Source organism: Nesoenas mayeri, assembly GCF_963082525.1.
Source record: "Nesoenas mayeri genome assembly, chromosome: 2".
In the NCBI taxonomy this organism is placed as follows: domain Eukaryota; kingdom Metazoa; phylum Chordata; class Aves; order Columbiformes; family Columbidae; genus Nesoenas; species Nesoenas mayeri.
The window spans coordinates 14,945,626-14,968,997 of record NC_137543.1 but is presented as its reverse complement, the minus strand read 5'-3'; the positions used below and the strand labels follow the sequence as shown (position 1 = coordinate 14,968,997).

General features: G+C 41.4%; 1 protein-coding gene across 1 annotated transcript in view; it reads right to left on the bottom strand.

The window, feature by feature from the left end:
* SNTB1 (syntrophin beta 1) overlaps positions 1-23,372 on the bottom strand; it is a gene marked incomplete at its 5' end in the record, with an annotated part of 112,923 nt that overhangs the window by 35,705 nt on the left and 53,846 nt on the right. Inside the window, 2 exons of the mRNA XM_080340204.1 lie at positions 3,728-3,935; positions 17,654-17,870. Of these exons, the coding sequence (XP_080196330.1) occupies positions 3,728-3,935; positions 17,654-17,870 (425 nt within the window). The remainder of the gene's footprint in view (positions 1-3,727; positions 3,936-17,653; positions 17,871-23,372) is intronic.

Genomic DNA, 23,372 nt, shown 5'->3' with positions numbered 1-23,372 from the left:
GGCTACAGCTTCAGTTCCCCCCAAACCAGTCATACTTCTGCTTGTGTGGCTGACTGCTGAATTGGCAAAGGCTGCCTTTGCAAAACCACTTTTGCCAGAACACCTTTTTGTGTTTGCATTAAAAAGGCAAAAGTGTAGATAAAGCTTTTGGCAACGGTATCTTGGTTTATTGGAACAGAAGTTACAAACTGATAAAACAAACTACTGTTTCCTCAGCATTTTCGCTCTCTCCAGTGCAAGAGACAAATTTGCTCCTCATGAAGGAACTCAACAGTAGGTGGATGAGTGTAAAGAGAAAAGCAGCAATGCCTGTTTCAGCTCCTCTATAGGCCACAAGATGTGCAGAACTATAAAGAAGCGGGAAAAAGAGAGGTGGAAAACACATTTCTACAAGGGTTGTAAGGATTCCTGGAAAGAAGAGGAGCAATTAACACACATATGGAAAAGCTCCTCAGTCAGGATGACATTACTAACCTCTTTTTATGTCTTTGGTCACTAAAAGTGTCTTTACAGGGAGCATTAAAAAAAGGAACGACCTGGAAAGATTAAAACCCACATGTAGTTGTTCTTGCCAGTTTAGCATGCTTGTTAATCCCACAGGTCTCGGTGAAGTGAAAAGACAAATAAAGGGAAGAAAAGATGATGGGGAGTGCACACACCTCGTTACAAAATAGTACTTGGCTTTTCTTTTAGTTTCAGAAAAGTTTTAGGATGCTGGTGACTAATACAACTCCCTAATCCTTGGCCAGCTTCAGAAACTCTTGCCATAAGGTCAAGGTCAGGACAAGGTTAGTGCCTTAATAAAAGAGGGATTATGGCATCTCTAATGATTGCTTCTGGCTGTTTTTCTCCTTACCTATAATAATGCCACAGTGAGTGATTGCTTTCTTGAGGTGATGCAGAGCTCTTTGCTTTACATGCTGAAGGCCCCTCACTGCCCACCCCAGGGCACAGCCAGGGACCTGATGGATGTTTCGTGCTGAAGACCACAAATTCAGGGCTGTCTTCACAGGGAAGTTCAGTGGAGGTGGAAGAATCCTTTTAGCATGAGATTGCATAGTACCTTAGATAACCTACTATTTATTTTAATGATACCCACCTGAGGGAGGCTCCGCTAATGAATCTATTTTTGTAGTACCATAAAGGTTGAAGTTTAGAGCTAAGTTTAGAGCACAGACATATAAAAAATGTCAAACTAGGAAATGGCTTAATGAAAGCAGAGAGTAATCACAGCAAATTACAGTGACACTTCTATGGGATTACATTTTGCATTCCCCAAACAAGCAGAAGAATTCATCTCACTTAGCCCTGTTCCATTTTACTGAGAATTGACTGTAAGCATAAGCTATATAAGTAGCATAATGCAATACCATAAAAGCTGTTTCTCAAGTTACAGTCTAAGATGCTTTTCAACACAGAGTTCAGATTTCTTCCCACTGCAGTATATGGAAAAATAGCAACATATGCCACAAAATATCACAGAGAAAAAAAAATAATGATAATATTAGGTAGAATACAAGGCACATGTTTTATTTTCTGGCTACTAATAACAAGGTCCCTTTCTAAACTCTAATGTTTAGAATCCAACCATCAGTGGATGTGGTAGGGAAGCTCACCCTAGGAGAAGAGAACTGGTATTCCCAGTATGTTTCCAAAAATTACTGCAGAATTTAAAGTCTCCCCAGTGGCAAACCCAGGCTTTGCATGAGGAGCATCTAGAATATCTGTGGTCAGCACCTCATGCAGGTGTCTTGAACACCTCCTCTGAAACAGTGTATATACACTTTACATATACTATACATGCACACTATATATACCTTCCTCTCCCATGCTTTGGGTTATCTTTATTTCACCCAGGCTTTACAGCCCACAGTCCAGTAACAAAATAAAAACAATTTCACATCATTTTTTATCATATGTAATGATTTTCTCTGCTTTTCAACAAATTTCCAACATGAGAAGAAGCTGGTAACTTTTGACCTCACTCCATTACTATTGCACTGCTCTGGATGGTTAGTTTAATGAAAAAAACATGTTGACTTTTGGATAATAATGTCACTGCAAATCTCTCAAGGCTAATTCTTGATGACAGCCACTGTAAATACACTGGAACACGCACAGAGCCACAGCCTGGCCCTATTAAAGGCAACACAAGTTTCATCACTAAATTCAGCGGGACCTTGAGCCAGTCCATAATGAGTAACGAGAAAAAAAAGCTCAGCCCATAAAGAAAAAAAAAGAGGAGGAAGAAGTGCATGAACAGGATACTGTGTATTAACCATAAGGAAAGGAAATTCAGAAAGCAGAGGCATGCCATATGTCTGCTTAAAATGACCTGTGAATATTTTATATGATATATATAAGGTCTATGTGATCTGCTACAGAGCAGTTACCCTTTCAGAGGAGCATATTTTGCAATAGAAAAAGCCTCTTATAGAAATGAACACAAAAAGGAAAATGGGATTAAAGACCACATGGCTGTACAGTTTAATACTGTTAAAATCTACTTACCAATGCTTTGGTGTTTTAAACCCAAATGATTCCCCACAATTTTTACATTTTCTCTAGCACTAAGCCCCAGAGTTGTGCCGTCATCCCTGCTCTGCAAGCTTGGAGGGAGGGACAGGGAAACACACAAAATCTGCCTGCAAGGTTTTGCAGTCTTTGACTCACCACAAGTGGTGTGGACTGACCCCCATTTTGCTAGAAATTAATGGTGTGCCTTCGTAAATGACACTAGATTGAAATATGGTGCCTGCAGCTGTGGCTCCCTTATTGCCTTATCTGCAAATTTCCAGGTAGAGCTAAAATGTACAGTATTTTTTCAGGCCAATTGCAGTCAGCTTTCCACACCTGTGCTGGATCTACAGGTTGAAAGGGCAGTGTGTACACAGTGGCCATTCTTCTACACACCTCAGGTCGAGAGGCAGACGTGCTCTGAATGGCTGCCCAGGCAATACCTGGATAGGAGGTATTTCTAGGTACAATTCTAACACTGTTACTGTAGAAAATCCACACTTATTAGTTGTTTAAAAGCCTAGAACAAACCAGACCATCTCATACTGACAGCCTCCCTGTGCATTCATGGGTTGGCTTTCTACAGGTCAACAGATCTCAAATTACTTTCAAACTGAACACCATCTTTCCTTTGTGGCGTAAAATATTTTGAAACTGAAACTGTGGAAGACACGGGGTAAGAGTTGCAATTGCAAGCTTGCCCTTCTGGGAAGATTACCTCAAATGCAAGGTTACAATTAAGGAAGAAGCTCCCAGATGCAGCGTGGACACCACCACATGCTCCAGACCATACCCAGCTCCTGCAGCCAGGCACAGCAGAGTGGTGGACCATGGACCAAGAAACTGGTTATTTCCCAGTCTGGGACTCATAAGGTGACATCTCCTGTACATGAATGGGAGCTCAAGGCTGGTGTCAGTTTTTGTGACTCATGTCCCATGCCACAGAACATGACAGATCATGAGACTCTTGATGGAAAAGTCTGTTAATTTGCATACAGAAGTGAAGACTCAGGGAACCTTTAGTTTTGTTTGTTTGTTTTAAAAAGCACAAAAATTTGGCACATTAAGAAAAGAAAAATCTTAATGGAAACCTAAATCAAAACTCAGAACCTCATTTAGCTTCTCCACTTCCAGACAAGGCTGAATTCAGGAGCAAAGAGCAAGTGAGAGAGAGAGAGCTTAGAAATGAAAATAAGAATGTTTTCGTTACCTTTTCTGCAAGCCAGCCTAGATGCCTAATCTCTCGACTTCCAGCAATCCCTGTTTTACCCAGCTGGTCTCTGACCTCTGCAATCACCCTGGGGATGAGCTCATTGACACTGGAGTGGATGGCATTGAACCAGGCCTGGGCTGTAGCCGAATCTTTACTCCTGAGCACCACGGTGTGCTTGGCATCAGGTGAATGAACTTCAATAAGTCTAGAAAAATGGGGGGGAAAAAGCATTATGTTCACTCAGGTAGCGTTAGGTGGCTAAATGTATTACCTGTTTAGTGTTAGCAATGAGTTAAAAAGGATACTAATATCAAGACCTATCACTAAAAACTTACCTTCACAACACTTAAACAGAGTAGGATCATCTTAACTGCAGTCACATCTGTACTGGAATGACAGAAAAATACTTGAGAAGGGGATTTGCTAGTGCTGATGCAACCCCACATCTAGCATGTCAACAGGAGTTCCACATGTAAAGGCAAGAGGAGCATTCACCCATTAACATTCTCCAACATGGCAATCACCCAGAGCTGCATGGGAGATGACTGCAGAGCAGCTGGGGATAAGCTGCTGCCTTCTTTAGTTGGACATAACGGCACGCCTGGAGTTTCTCAATGGGCTTATTTTACACATACAGAGCTAAATGAAAACCACCCTCAACCCAAATGGAGGAGTTTTCTTAGGACTGCGCTGTGGTTTCAGTGACACCACTAAGCATCAACTAGAAGCCCAGCATAACTGGCCTTCTCCAAGAGTTACCAATATCCTCAGTGCTCCAGTTAGATCCTGCTAACAGCGGCAGCAAGAAAGTGCCTAACCACAATTGTATGATTGCTGCTGGCAGGCGTCTTTCACCGTTTTCCAAACCTATGTGGATAGAGATTTTTTTTTTCCCAAAATATGTACTTGCTAGACCATCCTGTGGGCTTCTACCCCACCACTGTGGTTTGAAAAGCATAGATGAACACAGCTTTCAGGAAAATGAATCCTGTCCATCACTGTTATGGGACCTGTGCCAACACCTTTGCTAACAACAACAACAAAAATGCTTTGAGAGGCAGCTGCAGCTATTTCAGCTCTGTTCTCAGTGAAGTTATTAGTGGGGCTTTTTGTGCTCTTTATAGCTTTGTGGGCCATTTTTACTTGAACATTTGTTAAATAACCCACTAAGTAATAGTCTAGTTTATTGTTATCTAGTGATTATAAAACCAAGCTCTGGTCATTGCCCGTTACTCAACTCCGTATCACATTTGTGCTTTTTCATTATACATGTACAGTGATTGCCCCTGAACATAACCCACACAAATTTGATGTGGGATCTGAGCCTAAGCACGTAGTTCTGTCCTGTGTGTTGCTGCCTGATCTCTGGGACACACAACGACTCCTTTCTGTAGCAGAAAAGTAATTAGTTCAGAGGAATTTATTCAGGTTGAGGTTCAAGACATCACTGTATTACAAATATTTGTTATGCAATTAAAAAATCCTGCAATTTGGAGCTTAACTAACAATTAAGATATTTTAATTAATTGGTTAAACCAGAGCAGAATGCAGAACAGAGGGTGACTTGATCTGCACAGCTCTCTGGGGCTGGGAGAGCGAGGACCGCTGGTCTCGTGTTTGTCCACTTTGGGAAGGGGAGGTCTTCATGTAGATGCTGCTCTAAAGATAGAAAAGGTCATAATTTTCCAAACTCAGCAGCTGAACTGTTCAGGGTCCTAAATCACAGTTCGGATAGCTTGAAAAGTGGGTTGATTTTTCAGAAAGCACTGAGCGAACACAATAATGCATGTTTCCTCAGTAGAGCTGCTGGGGCTCAGCACTGCCTGAAAATAAAAGCTCTTATTTAGCGACTCCAGTATGCACCAAGGATTCAGTCTCAGGTGCCAAAAACTCCTCATTATTATAGATGATGAAGAACTTGTGAATAAGAAAAGTGGCCTCCCCAACAGTTATAATTTAGCCATTTGTGTCTGGTGATCATTAAAATCATGCATGTCTGTATTCCCACTATATTCAGTGTTGGTGGAGCCTCACCTTGAGCACTGTGTGCAGTTTTGGGCACCAGCATTCAAGAAGGATGTGAAAGTCCTTGAATATGTCCAGAGGAGGGCAACAAAGCTGGTGACATGATTGGAAGGAATGTCATGTGAGGACTTTGGGCTTTTCTAGTTTGGGGAAAAGGAGGCCTTATTGCTCTTTGTAGCTTCCTGAGGAGGGGACATGGAGAGGGAGGTGCTGAGCCCTTCTCCCTGGTATCCAGTGATAGGACACATGGGAATGATTCAAAGCTGCACTGGGAGAGGTTCAGACTGGACATTAGGAGGCATTTCTTTACCAAGACAGTGGTCAAACCCTGGAACAGGCTTCCTAGAGAGATGACTGATGGCCTATGCCCATCAGTGTTTAAGAGGCATTTGGACAATGCCCTTAATAACAAACTTTAACTTTTGGTCAGCTCTGAATTGGTCAGGCAGTTGGACTAGATGATTGTTGTAGATCCCTTCCAACTGAAATAGTCTATTCTGTTCTAGTTACTACACCCTGGTCTGGCTTTCTATCAGAAACACTGCTCTCCCACTGCCTTATGAACCTGAGTTTGAACTTGTTTTCGTAGGCTGCTGTCAATGGAAACAAACTATACAGACTTGGATTTTCAAAGCAAATTGTAGTAATAGGTGAATCATTGCTTCTTACTTACAGAACACTTCTTGGCAGGGGACCTCACAACATTTTACAGATGAGGTCAGTGACAGCATCCCCACTTTACCACCAAAAAATGGGAAGGTGCATAACCCAGACAAGGCAAGGAACATGCCAGGAGCAGCACTCAGGATTTTCTGCACTCTACCTCCCATTTTAATACATTTTTAAAGATAAAACTTATTTGTTCAGCACAGCAGTATTGTGCTGGTTTTGAAAAATGTTCATGCACTGTATGGATTGTGTGAAACAATGCTCTTTACAAAGCCTGTGGTTTCTATAAGGGAAATTCCACCTCGAAAGCCACTGCATATCATGCAGTGAACAAAGTGTTGAACAAGGACTATGAAGATACAGAAGAATGTGCTGCTTTTTCAGTTGCAAAGGAACAGCAGCAAACTTGTGCCATTTCTTTTTAAGTTGGAGTTGTAGCAGGCTCTGTTTTAAAAATAAATTATATAGAACTGAAAGAGCTTCCAAATGCCAACTTGCTTCCCTCCAACTCTTAAATGCTTAAATAAATTCTTAAGTAAAGCAAGCAGATGACATAGAATTGAGTATTTTGCTACTTGGGCCTTCATTTAATTGTATTTCCCTTGATGGTGGCTATTGAAGTATTTCTATAAGAGTTCTGTCTCCTAAAATAATGAACATTTAGACAGCTCTTTACAATTCTGTGTGAGCAATTCTAAACTATGCCTATTTCAATATATACACATTCTACTGTGATATCAGTGTATACATTCTAGTATACACATGCATACATGCATACTGAGCCATGCTTGCAAAAATACTCTCAAAATATCATCCCTTGTTGCTTTCTAATGGGGCTATTTTGGAGATGGCTTGTCAGTCCCCAAAGTTTGACAGTGGCACGTTAACAACTGCAGAAAGTCTACCTCATTCCCTGAGCTGAGTCACAGGAGGATTGGACAATACATGGTATACTTCTCAAAAGTGAGTTCAAAACAGGAAAAAATGCTGCATCTGCAGCCCTGAAACTGAATCCTTTTATCCATGGCACTGGTCCAGCCCATGGAATACATCTGCAAGCATGGTTCCTGTGCAAGCTGCTAGGTAGTGTACCTTTTTTATTCATACCTTAAGGACAAAAGTCTCAATCTATCTTTTAGAAACCGGGCTAGAGATTTCTGCGGAAGATCCAGGTCTCCTGTCTCTGCAGTCAGTTGGGATGGAAAAACTAAGAGAAACTAAAAATCCTCCCAGAAACCCATGGACTCCAACCGCAACCAGATGCGGGAAGTGCTGCGTCCCTATAAAGTCTTCCCTTCTCTGCCATTCAGCCTACACTTTGATTCACCAGTCGTTTCAGATGATACTTCTTGTATAACAGCTGAAAGATGGCATTTCCATGTTTTTTTGAAAAGCAAAATATAGCAGTGACCTTAGTAAACTCCAGCACTAAAGCACTTACATGTTTCCAGCAGTCCAGCCATTGTAGCTTTGATTTGTTCCTTGGCTACACTGACCACCGCTTACTGACTTCTGTTTATCTGCAGTTCAGTGATAAAGTTCCCTTAATTCCCCACTGAACTGAAATATTTAGGGCAATGCCACAGCTGTGTTTATTCTCACACTCCACCACAGTTATGTAAATACTGCATATGGAGCTGTTTCTGATAAAGCCCATACCAACCCAAAGGAATTATATGTTAGCTCTAGATGACTGCCAAGATTCACGGCATCTCTCCAGCTTGGCAATGCATATGAATGATATCACATTTTCTCAGAGATCATTTGGCAAACCTTATAATAGAAGAGTAATTTTCTCTCTCCTTCTCAAAGAGTCCCACTGAGCTGAGGAGTGTTTCCAGCATCCCCTTCTCCACCCGCAGAACATGAGGCTGACACAAAACCCAGCGCCTCCAAATGCTGTAACCTTGCACGTAAGAGGCCAAAACTCCCTCCTTCACTGCATCATCCAGAGCTTTTACTTTACAGAGGATTAGAAGAAGCTGAAAGCAAATTTTTGATAGGCCATACTCATTCCACATTTGATAAGGCCTCTTTCTGTAGGAGTGTTTATTATCTAAGTAATACCTTTTATCAAGTCTCTTGAAACCACTTCTCCCACCAGAATTGGCTCAGGACCAGATCAGGCACTGATTTACACCTTGCGCCTTTTCCTGGGTCAGATTATTTATTCAGTGACTGATTAAAGTGTGGAGTAAATCCCTTGAAGTTAATGATAAGCTGGAGCCAGAGTTATTTGAGTCCATCATGCTACTTTGATTTTGCACTGCTATAGCCAGGAATAAAACACTCTGCCACTGACTCTGCAAACTTAAAAAGAGGGTGACAGCCAAACTGCTCACTCCATCTCTTCCATCACTGTCTGCACATGAAACCACAGTAAGTAATTTTGTTGATTTCTGATTGTGCAAACACAGAAGCCTTTGCAGCATAAGGGAAGCATTTAGGGAAACACAGAGACTATATTTAAATAGTTGCAGGGGTTTTTTATAAAATAAATGAAAACCCTGTCAAGATTCATTTTCAATTCTGCATGCAGCATCAGGAGATGAACTAGGAATAAAGTACATTACAATTAAGCAATGGAAATTTTGGGTTTACTCTATAAGGAAAACATTCCATAGAGAGACTGTTAGGCTTGCAATGAATTCCCCAGCATACAATGAAGAAGCATCTTCATTTGATGCACCTAAATGGATGTGAAAGCAGTTTTACCAAGCAAGCGCTATTTGGTAATCAAGTGGAATTTTTCTATGTGAAAGTCTCTTGGTCCCCTCACTGTGACAAGGGTACCCACTGTATCAACAGTTACTTGCTGACCTTCAACTTACAGTGGTAAAAATAATTTAGATACTCATTTCTTGGGAGCTAGACTAGACCGACGTCCAAGCAGAGGCTGTACGTATTACTAACGAGCTGCCACAGTTGATTTCATTTCTATTTGCTGCCAGCTGGGCTTTAATAAAAGGGATATCAGTGGAGTTGTGCCGCATGTACGTAAGGAAAGGATTTGGTTCTGCAACATGCAACAGACTTGCTCACAGCACTGTGTGCCGATGCCGACTAATCTGCACAGCACATCACATACCGCTGTGTCTACCTGGAACAACAAAACCATCATTTAATAGCTTTTAAATGTCTATGGATGTTAAGGAGCAGAAGTCTTTCTACCACACTGCCCAAAAGACCTTATCCTTATATTCGTCTTTCTTGAATTTTTCTTTTATATTCTGATTGTAATAGCGCTGCATATTGGTAGTGCAGGAATACACAGTCTAGCCTTCTTCGCAGTGGATTCAGCACCAAACAATGGCAAAAGTGCTGTTTAAAGGAGCACTGGGGTCAATTACTTGGAAAAAAAAATTCAGAGGCATAGTGGGAATTTGATTTAACCTTTCAAAGATGCTGCCGGAAACTTTAAGACCAGAAGATGTTGTGATTGCTGTAGTCAATACATTGACCACAGCTCCCTGAAGCAACACTTTCACAGCAAGGGGGAAAGTGTATTAATGCTAGGGTAAAAAAAAAATAGTTTGGCCACAAAAGGTGCATCTCTAGCAAAGCCACAGCCAACCTCAAAACACCTTCTGCAGCAAAGCAAACATTCTGCAGCTGGAGATGCATCTGAGCTAAGCAAAGGGCACCTGACTGTAGCTGACAATAGTGGTAAATGACCTCTTGAAATTGACATGAGGATTGGATGCTGCTGCATAAATAAGAGATCATGAGCTTGGAGAAGAACCAAATGTCTTCAGAGAAGGAAAACCACTGTTGCTGTTTGGCAGTGCTGCAGTAAGACCCAGGGGAAAGAAGGGGACATGATCCACAAGCATGGATGAAAACTAAGAGGGAAATGGGACAAATGAGCAGGGCTGCTGATTGATCGGCTCTGTCTTCTGGATGAATTGTCACCGGAGAAATTCTCCATGGAAGAGACAAATAGCAGTTCCACCTCACCTAGTAGGCTATGTCTCAATGTCTCATTATTTTATACACCTACTTTATATCTTCCATAATCAAGACATTCCAGGGATCACGGTTTAGTTGCCAAGTGAAGCAAACCAGAAGCTGGGCTGTTCAACAGCCGTAACAAAAAAACCACAAATTCCCTCTGGATCAATTATTGGCCTCTAATCACTGAGGAGAGGGCACCACCTGGGAGCCAGCCTCCGGGGGATGCTGCCAGCCTCTTCAGGGACAGCGGGCATGGCTCACCTCCCAGCACCTTCACTGCTGGCAGTAAATGCATCTTGCCATTGAATAGACTCAGAGATCAATGAAAAAGTTGTATGCAAGTGATGAGAAGAAGTAACAACTTCAGCATAAGTCTCCCTGATATCTACTGCAGGAAAACAGGAATTTCCATCAGCAGAAATGTATGTGAAAGCTAAAAGTGACCACAGAGTATTAAAATAGCAATGTCTGCATGTACAACTGAAGCACTAAAGCCCAGCCTCAGCACCTACCAACACTGAGCTGCAGCACCTACACTGGCAGCCCAACACCCGAGGCTCACGCTGGGGCGGTAGTTCACAATTTACTGCCCTACAAGTGACTACACAAGGTGCAGGAGGGAGCAGCTTCAAATACACCAGCTGAAAATCCTGCTGGTTGATTAACAGCAGGTCAAGCCAGATCAGAGCTGTAAGACTGAAATCCAATTTGCAGACCCGCTGATAAGGGAGGGAGAGTCCAGCCCTGAGCACAGGACAACAGCCAGGCAGGAAAAAGGGTCTGGAGGTTGTCACTGGCTCCACACCATAACACAAAGAATGTAGGGACAACGAGCATGGCAGGAAACTGAAACCTTTCCATATCAGCTTTCTTTGTTTGGCAGATCTCAGGGGTGTTAGCGTTGCTCTCCAACATTATTTAGCAGCAGCCTGGATGTCAGCACTTGCATTCCTTTACATACAGATACACATAAAACATGATTAACTGTTTGCCCTCCTCTGTCCTGCCCTGCAGCGCTCACACTGCTCCTATTTTCCCTTTAATCTGAGACATTTCTGGGAGCATTCCTCTTTCTCCACCTCTTCAGCGCTTTGATTTTTCTCTTTTTTGCAAAAATGTTCACTAAGTAAAATCTGCTGCAGTTTTCACTCTCTTGGTTCATCTCTTTGCCTGGTTGGTTGCCTTCTTCCTCCATCCATTTTTCTTAATTTGTTCTTCCCCCTTCCCTCTGTGCATGTCTCAAGGAAGTTTCTTCTTGTTCCCCCTCCCCTGATTCATTTCCAGTTATTTTGCTCTTATTTCTATTCCTCAGCTCAATCCTCTACAGTCGAAGCTGGTTGGAAAAAAAATCAAGATTCTCTTTTTCAAAACTCCCCTAACTGCAGTAACAGCTGAAAAAAATACCCAACAAACCCGAACAAAATATGACACAAAACCCCACCATATCTTCTTTTTGTTCCTTAACTCCTTATTTAAATATTTTCACAGAAAATAAAGACTTTGTTTAAAAGTTTGTTAATCAGAAATCCAACTGAAAGCATTCTGCCAGCCTCGGTTACCACCACCTCCACACCACACACATCCTTCCTTGCCACCCACGCACCGTGACACATTTTATTCCTGTCAGGTCACATTTGGTCCTGTTCACACATAGATACACACCCATACACAAAGTTTTATTTACACTCACAAAGCTGCATGCATGCACAGAGACTTTTTTTTGAACAACACATGCTTTGCCCATTCCTATTCAATTTGTGCTGGATATGGGAAGGACACAAGGAGCTTGTCTGTCTGGCCCAGGACGATGGGGAGGGAAGAAAGCCCCATGTCATTACGGCAGGGGAAAGATGTACCATGTTTTTCAAGAAAATGAGATATGACCAATCCCAGATTCACCAGGACCTGCACAGATTGAAGGTCAGTCACAACATGCCATAACTATCCAGTTCTACACTGGTATCTCAAACATCCCGCAGGAAAACTCAGGGGTTTCCACTGTGTCCCCAAACCCTGGCACATTCCCCCAGCAACTCACTTTCTCACACTGTTGCCCAGAAACTACAGCAGGTCCTTAGGACATTAAAAAACTATTTTAACATGACTTAGAAGACCAAAAATTAAACCTGAAGTAAATAAACATCCAAAGTTCAACCTAGTTTGTTGATGTGTTTGTGTAAATGAATACCCTTGAGGTCATCCTGCAGAAAATGGCCTACGGGTTGTTTGGTGATTTTTTTTTGTTGTTTTGTTTTGTTTTTCTTCCAAGAAGCTTAGCTGGTGATTTGACTCAAAAGAGACCAAAATGTCCCTCTCTACAGAAGGGACAGTCCTACAGAGGTGTCTGATCTCAGTGGCCTTCCAAGAAGGCTGAGAAGAAACCGAAGAGATAAGTTCATATGACCCAGAGTAAACCCAATGACCTGTTAGGCTGGCGGGGAGTTTTACAAATGATTGAGAATAACTATACCTAATAATGAAAAAAAGCAAAATAGATTTTTCACCCTTTCTGCCTAGAGGTTTCAGAGCTCCAGCTCCTACAAGGTTGGAAAACTGCCCCTTTGCAAGAGAGATGATTGCAGCTTCCAAAATGCACCAAGTGATTGCAGAGCTGCCTGAAAAGCAGATGATGTAGATAATAGAGGATCATCAGACAGCCCAGCCTGAAACAATTATTAATTCTAGCAATTAATGACTTGCCACAAATTTCCAACATAAGAGAATAAATGCAACCTTATGGGTCTCTCATCTGACAGCCCTGAGTGCATTGACCCCAGCCACCATGGGGGGGTCCCACTGCCATGCAGCTCTTGGAGAGGACATGTTAATGTATGAAGGAGGAGGCCTTCCCCCCTGCCTGGCCCTTCAGCCATCCCACCACTCCACTCATCTCCCCATGCCTACACCCCAACTTCTTCCTTCTCCTACCCTCAGGGTACTGAAGGGGACGCTGTCAATGTCTTTTTAGCTAAATCATCTAACTTCTCTCAGTTTGAAAAGAGAGAACGTTAGATAAATCTCAAGTACCGCCTACTTGTTCACCCCTTCCAGTAAAGAGCAGATTTAGGGGGCAGATTAGCAGTTACAGTACTATAAACAAACAAGAACATGACAAGAAACATCCTACCTTATTCAAAAGGAGGATTTGGATCCATAACAGTAAAATAGTTGGGAGCTAAGGTTAAAAACTCACATTTGCCTTGACCTTAAATGCACTACATTTTTTGGGCAAGGATGTAAAGGGCTTCACAGTGGCAGATCATCCTTCTATAACAGACCCTGCGCTCTGCACAGCAGGGTGGTTGGAGGGTGAGGGGAGAGTCAACCAGAATTTAACCCTGATTTCCGTCGTTTTTGTTCTTTTCTGAATTTGAACTACATCCTTTCAAGTTGCTTTACTTTAATGTCAGATTTTTGATTTTTTTCCCTAGTTTAACAGTAATCTAAACAGATAATAAACACAGCCCACCAGAAAAAAACAACAAACCAAACCAAACCAAAAACCAACAGTAACAAAAATTCTTGATATCAGGACTTTGACTCTAGCAGGCTCAATGACTTCTTCAAAGGACTTATTGATATTCAAACAGTAAAACATGTCTGTACCAATAATGATAATTAAGTGCTATATGCCTTTCATCTAAGGATCTCAAGCTGTAGCTACAACAACATGTGAATTAAGTATGGTCTCTCTGTTTCACAGAGATTTTGTCTGCAGAGAGCAGCTCAATAACAGCACAAAGAGCAAGGCACAAATTCCCGGAGGAAGTGTGGAGGAGGATTGTTTTATACTGGTATCTTTATAGCATCTTTACCTGCATACATAAGTCCTTTCTCTTTCTTTTGCCCACCTACAACATATGGTAACAGAAAAAAAATAAAAAGACCCAAGTTTCCTAAACCAGAGGCCAGTCCTGCTAAATCTGTAGGACCCAGCTCCAGTGGTGCCGGCTGGCAGCCAGCACCATGCTGCTGGGAATCTGTCTTGGCTACACTTACCCAGCTTCAAAACCAAATAAAATCTTTGCCACCAGAGGGCCAAATCCTGCCAACGAGTAACTTGATCCTTAAGACTGGATCCCTGATGAAGTTTCCTGTAAGGATCACATTGCTCTGGACTCCTGCCACTGGAAAAATGAAATCTGTGCACACTAAGTGCTGGTACAATCAGGCCCACATGTCCTGGGTGTGGCGGAATGAAGTGCAAGCAGGATTTCAGGGTGATTTCAAAAGCAGACAAGAAAACCTTTTCAGTCTGTGCAGAATAGCCTCGTTCCTCCAGGGAATGTCTCATCTCCTGTGCTGTATTTTCTATCATGTCCCAAGACTTCAAAAGCAACCATGGAACAAATTTTGCCAGAAAGACCTATTTCCCTTCCTTCACCGCCTTCCCTCCCCCCCACTTCCCCATTCCTTAATATCTTCACCAGAAATCGATGAGAAGATTTTTATACTGCAGCAAGATTTACTGCTTCTTGGTATTACTAGCTGTGACCATTCCCACATGTCCCTTTGTTGAGAGGGGATGCTCCTCTGTGACACCTGACATTAACATATAATGCTGCCACTTGTCAGTAAAAACACAGGCAAACAACACATTTAAGCAATTTTAACCTAGTGTCTTCCAGCCTAAAATATAATTATGGCCCCTGTGTCTAGAGGAGAATGATACAGATGCCACTAAGATGCTCTGCATCTTTTCTCCTGTTATCACATTTCTACTATTAAAATTGTTTTCCTACACATTGAGTTTTGCATTGGTTTGTATTAAGGATCTTCTCTTTGGTATCTTACAGCTTTTTTAATCAGGCAACAGAGTTGACAATTCCCTACCTCCTTCAGAGTGATCCCACAGGCAGGGTACGTGAAGGAGACATCTGAGAACTGCTGACTCTAAAAGCATCAAACTTTGCTCCTGCTCTGAAATAATAAACTCACCAAACCATCTGAGAACAGACAGAAAATCAGGAATCTCTTAACCAGGACCAGTCTTCAAGGAGAAGCAGAAAACCCACAGAGGGCTGTCAGTTCTAGTGGGAAATTCATGGGTCTTCTGTGCCTGTTAAACCCACATTTTACCCCAGCTTTCTAAGATCTGGAGATGATTCAGTGCCAACAAGCAGGTATTTCTTTCTGGGTCCTTTCAGATAGGTATCTTCTCATACTAAACATCAAACCAGTTCAGCCCAGTCCCACAACCCTGCTATGGCATGACCTCCAGCCTGCACTGGAGAAACATTTGTACTGGAAAACTCAGGCTTTCTGTGTCCATGCTTGATCTTAGATGGAAACTAGCTCAGCTATAGTCCAAAGGAGGCCTTTTATGGCCAACATTTGCTCTGGCAGCCTGCCAGCAGTGCTCTTCTAAAACCAACCAGCAAAGTGACACCATCAGTTATAAGATCTATGTATGTCAGGTCCCCGGGTTGTGAAACAGAAGTGTCATAAGCATGTAAGGACATGGTTTGGGCGCTGCTGTGAAAGAAGATCAAATTATTTTTGTGGAATCTGATTGTTATCTTGGGATATATTCCAGTGGGAATGGGTCACTGCATTGTAATTGCATTTCTACTGGGAAATATCAGTTCCAGTATTGAGAATTGTTAAAATCCCTGATCTAGGGAAAGGTGCGAATCGATGGGATGCTGATATTACACTGCGGTTAGCACAACGGTGAGGTACTGTGTGTTTGGATGGAAAAATCCAGCTTAGCCTGTACACGGCACTGTTTTGGACTACAGTAAAAATCAGAAGTCACTCTTTCCACAGGAAATGACAGCAACACAACATGAAAACTGTGATAATAAGCAAAATGACTCTCCCACGCGTTACTTCCTAGTAACACCTAAGAACACACACATTTGTAGCACACTTCAAAAAGTCAGCTCTGTCACAGAAGTGTCATGAGCAATGGTGTGTGTCCCCATGAATCAGGCCTTCCAACAAAACTGAGGACCAGGAGCGTGACAGAAGCCGAGAACCACAATATGGTAAAAAAAAAGGGAAAAATGCCGCAACAATGAAGCCAAGATGTGTAAAGCATGTTGTGCTAATTCAAACAATGCATGGGTATTTTAAAAATATGCTCCATAGCAGACAGCATGACAAAATCTCAGGCTAGTGATATAGGTATCAAACCCTACATCTTAAACTACACAGATTTACATGAAAAAAATGTGGAGGATATCAATAACCATCTTGATTTGAATTTGAGAAAGACTGCTAGGGTAATTGCTCTTTTACAATGGCACTTCTGTAGTGGTCAGTTATCACTGATTATGGTGGTAACTGCTTGGTGAGATGAAAAGCAGAAGCCAAGTAAAGCAATACTAAACAATGAGGCATAGAGGAAAAGAAAACACATACCAAAAGAACCAAACACAGACAAACAAAAAAACCCCAAACCAAAAACCAAACAAACTTTAAAGAAGGCCAGACAAATATAAAAAGAAATAAGGAAAATTACGCAGATACTGATAAAGTTCCTGAATGGCAGTGCAAGAGACTACAGGGGAACCCATCCTCCCCAAACCCTCTTCTGCTGTCCCCTCTTCTCCTTATCTTTGTCTGCAAATGAAAATGTAACTTTTATTTATGCTTATATGTAAGTGCTGAGAATCAAAGTCATTACAACCAGCTTCTGGGCAAGCCTGCACTCCACAGCAAAACAAAAAGGCCATTATTTGGATGGAAGAATCAGTCTGTATTACTGACTTGACCAATCCCTTTTTTATTAGCAGCTGTTAGGGAAGGGATCAGAGAGCGTGCTGGTGTGGTGCAGCTGTTCCACATATGTTATAAATAAGGGCTGGTAAAAGCTCATCCTATTTTTAGCGTTATGAAAAAAAAACCAACAAGAAGTCACAGAAATTCCCCATTAATGCCTTGTAAGTGGAACTTTTCTCCTATTCTTGACTTCAATGCCCAGAAATGAATGGACAAAACAGGCCATTCTTAAAATAATATTCACTAAAAAAGGAAATACAATGCAATTTGGTGGAATTATGTTAAGCCAGCCCGGAAGATGTAACCAATTAGTGTGTACAGTGTCTTTTCCTTCAAAAGCAGACACTTCATCAGGATAAAAACAAATACCTGCAATTCTGTTTCTAATGAAAACATTGGATCACTGCACTGAAGAATTTCTCCAGCACAACCCAAAAGCTGAGGAGCCTCTACGCCCTCACAGCTGGGCACTAAACCCCAATGCTGAAAAGGCTGGTGACCATTCAACACGAAGGCAAAATCCCAGCCCTGGGTAAATCCTTCGCTCACCTGTTTTCGGGGTCTGACACTGTCATGTTGCGTGTCACGTAGCACATCTTGAGAGGTATCGTCTTCTTGTCTCTGTGGATGGAGAGCGAAAGCTGCGACAGCGGGTCAGCAGAGGCACAGCCCAAGCGGGGAGATTCGGGGGGAGGCGTCTCCCACCCAATTTCTGAAACAGGAGAGCCTTTCTTCACATAGGGGGTTGCTTCTCTCATGTATTTCACTAGGGAGAAAGAAAAATAAAAAAAAAAAAAAGAAAAAGGAAGTAATAAATAAATGGATATTCAGCATTTGCATCTGTGTGAGTTCTTTGAACCCTCAGTACTGTTTGTTATTTCTACTCGTCCAGCATCACAGCATTGGAAGCTGTGCAAGTACAGAAGATGGAGATCTGATTGAAGCCCATCTCAGTGTGGTGCAATGAGTAAAACGAGGGAAAAGAACAGAATAGGAGAAATAAGAACATCTGGCTGGTGTAAGGCCAGGAGAGCCATCCGAACTCTACTCAACAGGCTGTGTGTCTTCATGCAGTGACTTCTATGTACAGAAGCTGTGGGCTGGCTGAGGTATAGAGAAGTTTTTGAGAATGACATTCAACCAAGTGACAGTGAATCTATTCTTCCTCTATCTAAAATGTTCTAGTGATACTCCTAATGCTACAAACTCATGCCTTGCTTCTGGTTCACGCTTGTCAGTGTCCTGTCACTGATCTCAACAGCTATTTCTGCTTGCTGGGAAGCAGTTTTAGCTGATCTACTTATACATATATATAGAATAAACAAAAACCAATTCACCTCTCAGCCTTCTCATGGGGAAATAAAATTGAGCTCGAGTTTTTCATAAGAGTAGAGGTGTCGGATTAAATCTCTTTGCAGCCTCTTCCAGTGCTTTTCTCTAGTATTGATAGGAAAAGTGAATGTAGGATTCTCAAATAATCTTCATGTATGCAAAAATCAATATCTCTTTTACACTCATGCTTTATATTCTCCTCTTTACACAGGCAAATATTGCAACAGTTCTCCCGTTTTTGAATTATTTTGGCACTTCAGTATCACTTTTGCTTTTCATGTGCTTGTCTCCTTCTCCTTCACAAGCCCGATGGAGCTCAACCAACGAAAGACCTCACATTTAAGCAGTCTGGTTAAATGTATATATCCAATGTACACAGCTGTGGCTGCCTAAGTCGCTGTTGCCACTTGATTGCACCCATGACTCAAACAGCGATGAGATGAATTGAAAGGGCAGGAGCACCGTGAACTTATTTAGGGAAGTTATTAAAATGCCGTGAGAGACGATTTCAAGGAAATGGTGCAGATCATCATGTCAGCTCAGCTGAGGAGGCTGGGAATGACTGAGTAACAAACAGATGGGTAAATCGCAAAAGGGCATTGTGGTGAGGGAGGTTAAATTATGGAAAGCAGACTGAAATTTTTAAGTTCAAAGTCAAAGCAAGGGAAGTATTCAGAGGAGAGGAGAAGAACAATGGTGCTTCTGTGAAAATCACAGATAAGGTAGGTGATTTCAGCAGCACTATTTTCAAGGCACTTCGTAACAGCTTTCCCAAGAGAGATAGCTGTGCAAAACTAGAGTCCGGGTCTGTGAGCATCTATTGCCATCTTTCCTCTAAAACACCTTATAGCAAATCTCGACATTGCTTGTTCTCCTTTTAAAAAATCTGCTAACCTCAATATTAAGGATGCATTTAGGTATTTTACAGGACATTCCTCTCTGAGAAGGATAATTCATGATTTATCAGAAATGCTGTTCTATTGCTGTTTTGATTTCTTTGCCCCATACTATTTCAAGCAATTTTTGAAATCATTTTCTTCCCTGCTCAGGGAAGAGCTAGCATGGGATTCTGCTGGTCTTCCAGAAACTATTTAAGGCAAAGGGCATTGAGGTTGATTTTTTGATCTTTTGGTAGACACCTACCTGGAGTCCAATGTCTAAAAACACTCTCAAAACGAGTGCTCACCACCTCTGGGCACTCCATAAATTACCTGATTTTCAAAGGTGCTGAAAATGATCAGTTTTAGCCAGTGCCATACAGATACTGGTTTTAGCACTCAGCATCTCAGTTTGGATTTACTCATAGCCTTCGGGAAACAAAGAGACTGAACACGTACAGATGTGGTGAATCTGTTCCTGTTTAAATTGAACAAATATGACTTTGTCATTCACTTAGATGGGAGGAACAGCTGAAGCTGTAAAAATCTGTTTGACTGCAAAGAAAATTTTGTTCCCTTTAAAATTAGAGATTATCAGTTAATCTTTTGAAAAAAATAATCCAGTCAGCTTTCAAATTCCATTACACTGACATGCCAGCGAATGCAATACTAAATAAAGGTCCAGGTCTCCACAGTGTAGCTATTTCTTCTGTGCTATTTTCATCCTTTTTCAGCTGTAGCTATACGCATTCAACCTGAGCATCTTTTAATTAAGGAAAGGAGAGAGGTACAGGGGGAGGAAGGAAGCTGAAGTGAAGAATTTGGCTCTAAACCTAGGCAGGAACACTAAATGTGAATTTAATTCCCCAGAAACAGGGACAGAAGAAAAGAGCCGTCCCCTCCATGTGCCAAGAGGCCAAGTTTCCATGCGACGCGCCGGTGAATTCACGACAGGCAGCTGCGCTCTTTCAGAAACTCCTGCAAAAAAGGAAGCGCGAGCAGGAGGAGAGAGCAGAAACACGACCCTCTTTCCACAAACTGAGGCTCAAACACGGCCAAAGCCAAGAAAATTACCTTGAGGAAAAACATCTTATGAAAACTCCTGCCAACTTCTGAACTCCCAGACATCTAGTTTCTACTAAGTCTCAACAGGAGATGGTTGCTCAGCCCCATGGACTTACATGAATAAAGACCTATTAATATACTGGTAAACTGCTGAACACCAGCTTCCCACAAAATTCCACAGGAGAATTAAAAAAATAAAATGAATATAGGTTTTCTATCTCTTTCTCTCTCTCTAAAAAAAAAAAAAGTACTTTTCTACTAATTACTTCTTACTTCCCACTAAATACAAGCACAGCTCTCTAGATTCATCACTGAATTCTGCTGGGTTTTACAAACCAGACTTTATGGCTCTTGCATATTCAAATGTGTTTCATATTTTAAAAGCCCCCAAATGGATACATATAAATGCACAAATGGAATATGGGAGTGGAACAAGAGGCAGAACTTGATCCATTTATATTATTTTTTGAATTATTAAAATTTCAGAGCCAGTGTTTTCCATTTGCCTCATCAACATCTATAATTACATGTCCATAACCAAAGTCCAATTTATTAATTTAGCTGAAATAAGGCACATGCTGTTCAGATGATTCATAAGTTTTATCAGCAATTATTTCCTATTTACCTCTAAACTTTAGATGCAAATACTGCAGAACACTGCGTTTTATACGAATGCACCAGTAACCCTACTACACACACAGCAATTTATGGTAACCCCACACGTGTTTACATTTTGCAGTCTGTCCATTAACCAGTTCTTAATCCACCTAGTAGAAAACGAGTTGATACCAGTATGTTTTACAGGCATATTCCTATTCCAAACTGCACTGAGAATCTTGAATGCAGAAATGTTAATGTATAACTGAAGTTATACTATTCACTTCCACCATCAAGCTTTAAAACCAGTAAAAATATCATACAGACTATTGGACGTTAAAGTAATCATGTGGATAATATTCTGTTCTCAGACCATTACACTCAAGAGCTAGATTTTCCTTTGGATACAGCTGCACAAATCCAGGTACCGACTGAAAAATAAAGTGGCTGTAGAGAACACTGTTTTTATATGTTACCAATGAAACTACCTAATGGACTAAAACTCCAAAACATTTAATAAAATTAAATAAGGCATGCCATTGCATAACAACTCCGAGTTATGGATAACTACTCTACAGGTATGTATATAAATGTCTTCAGAATATATATATATACATATAATATATATACAAATACTAAATATCTATTTATATAAAGTTGCCACATTCTTTAAGATCACCAGAATGTACTCTGCAAACATAGAAACCAACATGCCAGGACTGATAAGAAATTCTAATGGTTTCATTATTTTAAATCAATTTACTGATAGACTGTAATTTCAGTTGAAAGTTGTCTCAACTCATCCATTTGATGCTATAGCTCAACCTCAGAGATCTTTATATTCAGGACTAATTAATGATCCATGCCCTTTTGGTGCACCACTAATTAGATACTGCGGTCAAGCAATTAAAATTCCAATCTCCGGAGCACCCCTCCCCACAAAGAGAAGAGGAAGGGAAGTGGCAATCAGCTGAATTAATCCACTGGTACACATTGAAATACTCTGCATTTATTTTTTGATCTGCAAGACAGGCAATGTAGCTTCCAAAAAAGCACTCCATTTATAGGCACTTCTGCCAAGTCCCAAGTCTCCACAATTAATCCTTTGTTACTATTCACAGATGACTTTGTTTTATGGGGAGGAAAGAAGCAGGCTTTTAATGAGAGAAATACTACAGACCAACTTGGTCAGGTTCTTGGCCAGATGCAGTTCTGAGGAACTGGGACTCTTCTGACACATTCAAACTGTTTCCTAGGAGGGAAAACAAAGACCACTGAAGAGAAGCCAGCTCTCCCGAGCAAAGCTCTTTCTTTACTATAGGAATGAGGACAGGATGTGTAGGTTTACAGTATTGAAAGCAAAAGGAACAACATGCTCGAATTTGCTCGAAAAGAGACGATCAAGCAATTCCCCTTCGCAGGAGAAAAGCACAGTCTCTTCTTTATGCATTTGTTCTCTCCTAAGTAAGTAATCAGAGACAACTACCGAAGGTAAGTAGAAAACATCACCCAGAAACCTCTTGAGTCTACTTTCAAAGGATGTGCTAATGTTACTGATACCTATACCAAGAAAAAGTCCCACAAATCTGTCTTCATCTGGTGTGGTTTCTGCCAGGGTTAAAGATGACCCAGAGAATAGGAGCTAGGCAAGTCCTCCGTCATACTTGAGATGTTTTAAGACAGAATGTAGGGATCAACCTCTGGAGTCACTCGAGCCCACAAACTGAACATGATGAGATCAATTATGTTTATCAGCTTATTCAGTGTGAAGGGGCTGTTTGACCCATCTGTGCTGAAGCAAGTATATCAGACCATCTGCAAGGGTATTGCTGGCAGCATGACACACAAAGCTTTTCTTGAGAAAACGGATTCTTGGTTAGTTTAAGAAGAGCTGGTCATGCAGAACTAGAGGAGGCCCAGCCTGCAGGTATACAGTTGCCCCCTGGAAAGGAGGAAATAAATGAAGACAAACACTTCTGAGGTTATAGATAGCACCACTACAAGTACAAATCAACAATTCAGAGCCACCTAACAGGTACTGAAATGATATTGTCCCAAGGGAAAAAGTGGATGGTACCAAAACCTACAAGTAATCACAAGTATGTGGCCTTCAGAAGGGCAGAACAGCCAAGGAAGTCAATCACTCAGCACGGTTGTGTCATTTTGCTTGATGAAACATTAAAACACAGAATTTGCAGTCTAGCAGTTTGGGTAAGGCACAAACCAAAATGTCCCACATGGTTTCAAAGCTAGTTGTAACTGAAAGAAGAAGTCCTGCCATAACATTTATAAACTGTGCCCAAGCAAAGCCAACATAAATGCAGAGTATTTTACACTATTGTCAATGGAACTGAGATTAACAGAGCTGGAGAAAGGTCTACTGTATTAAAATTAAT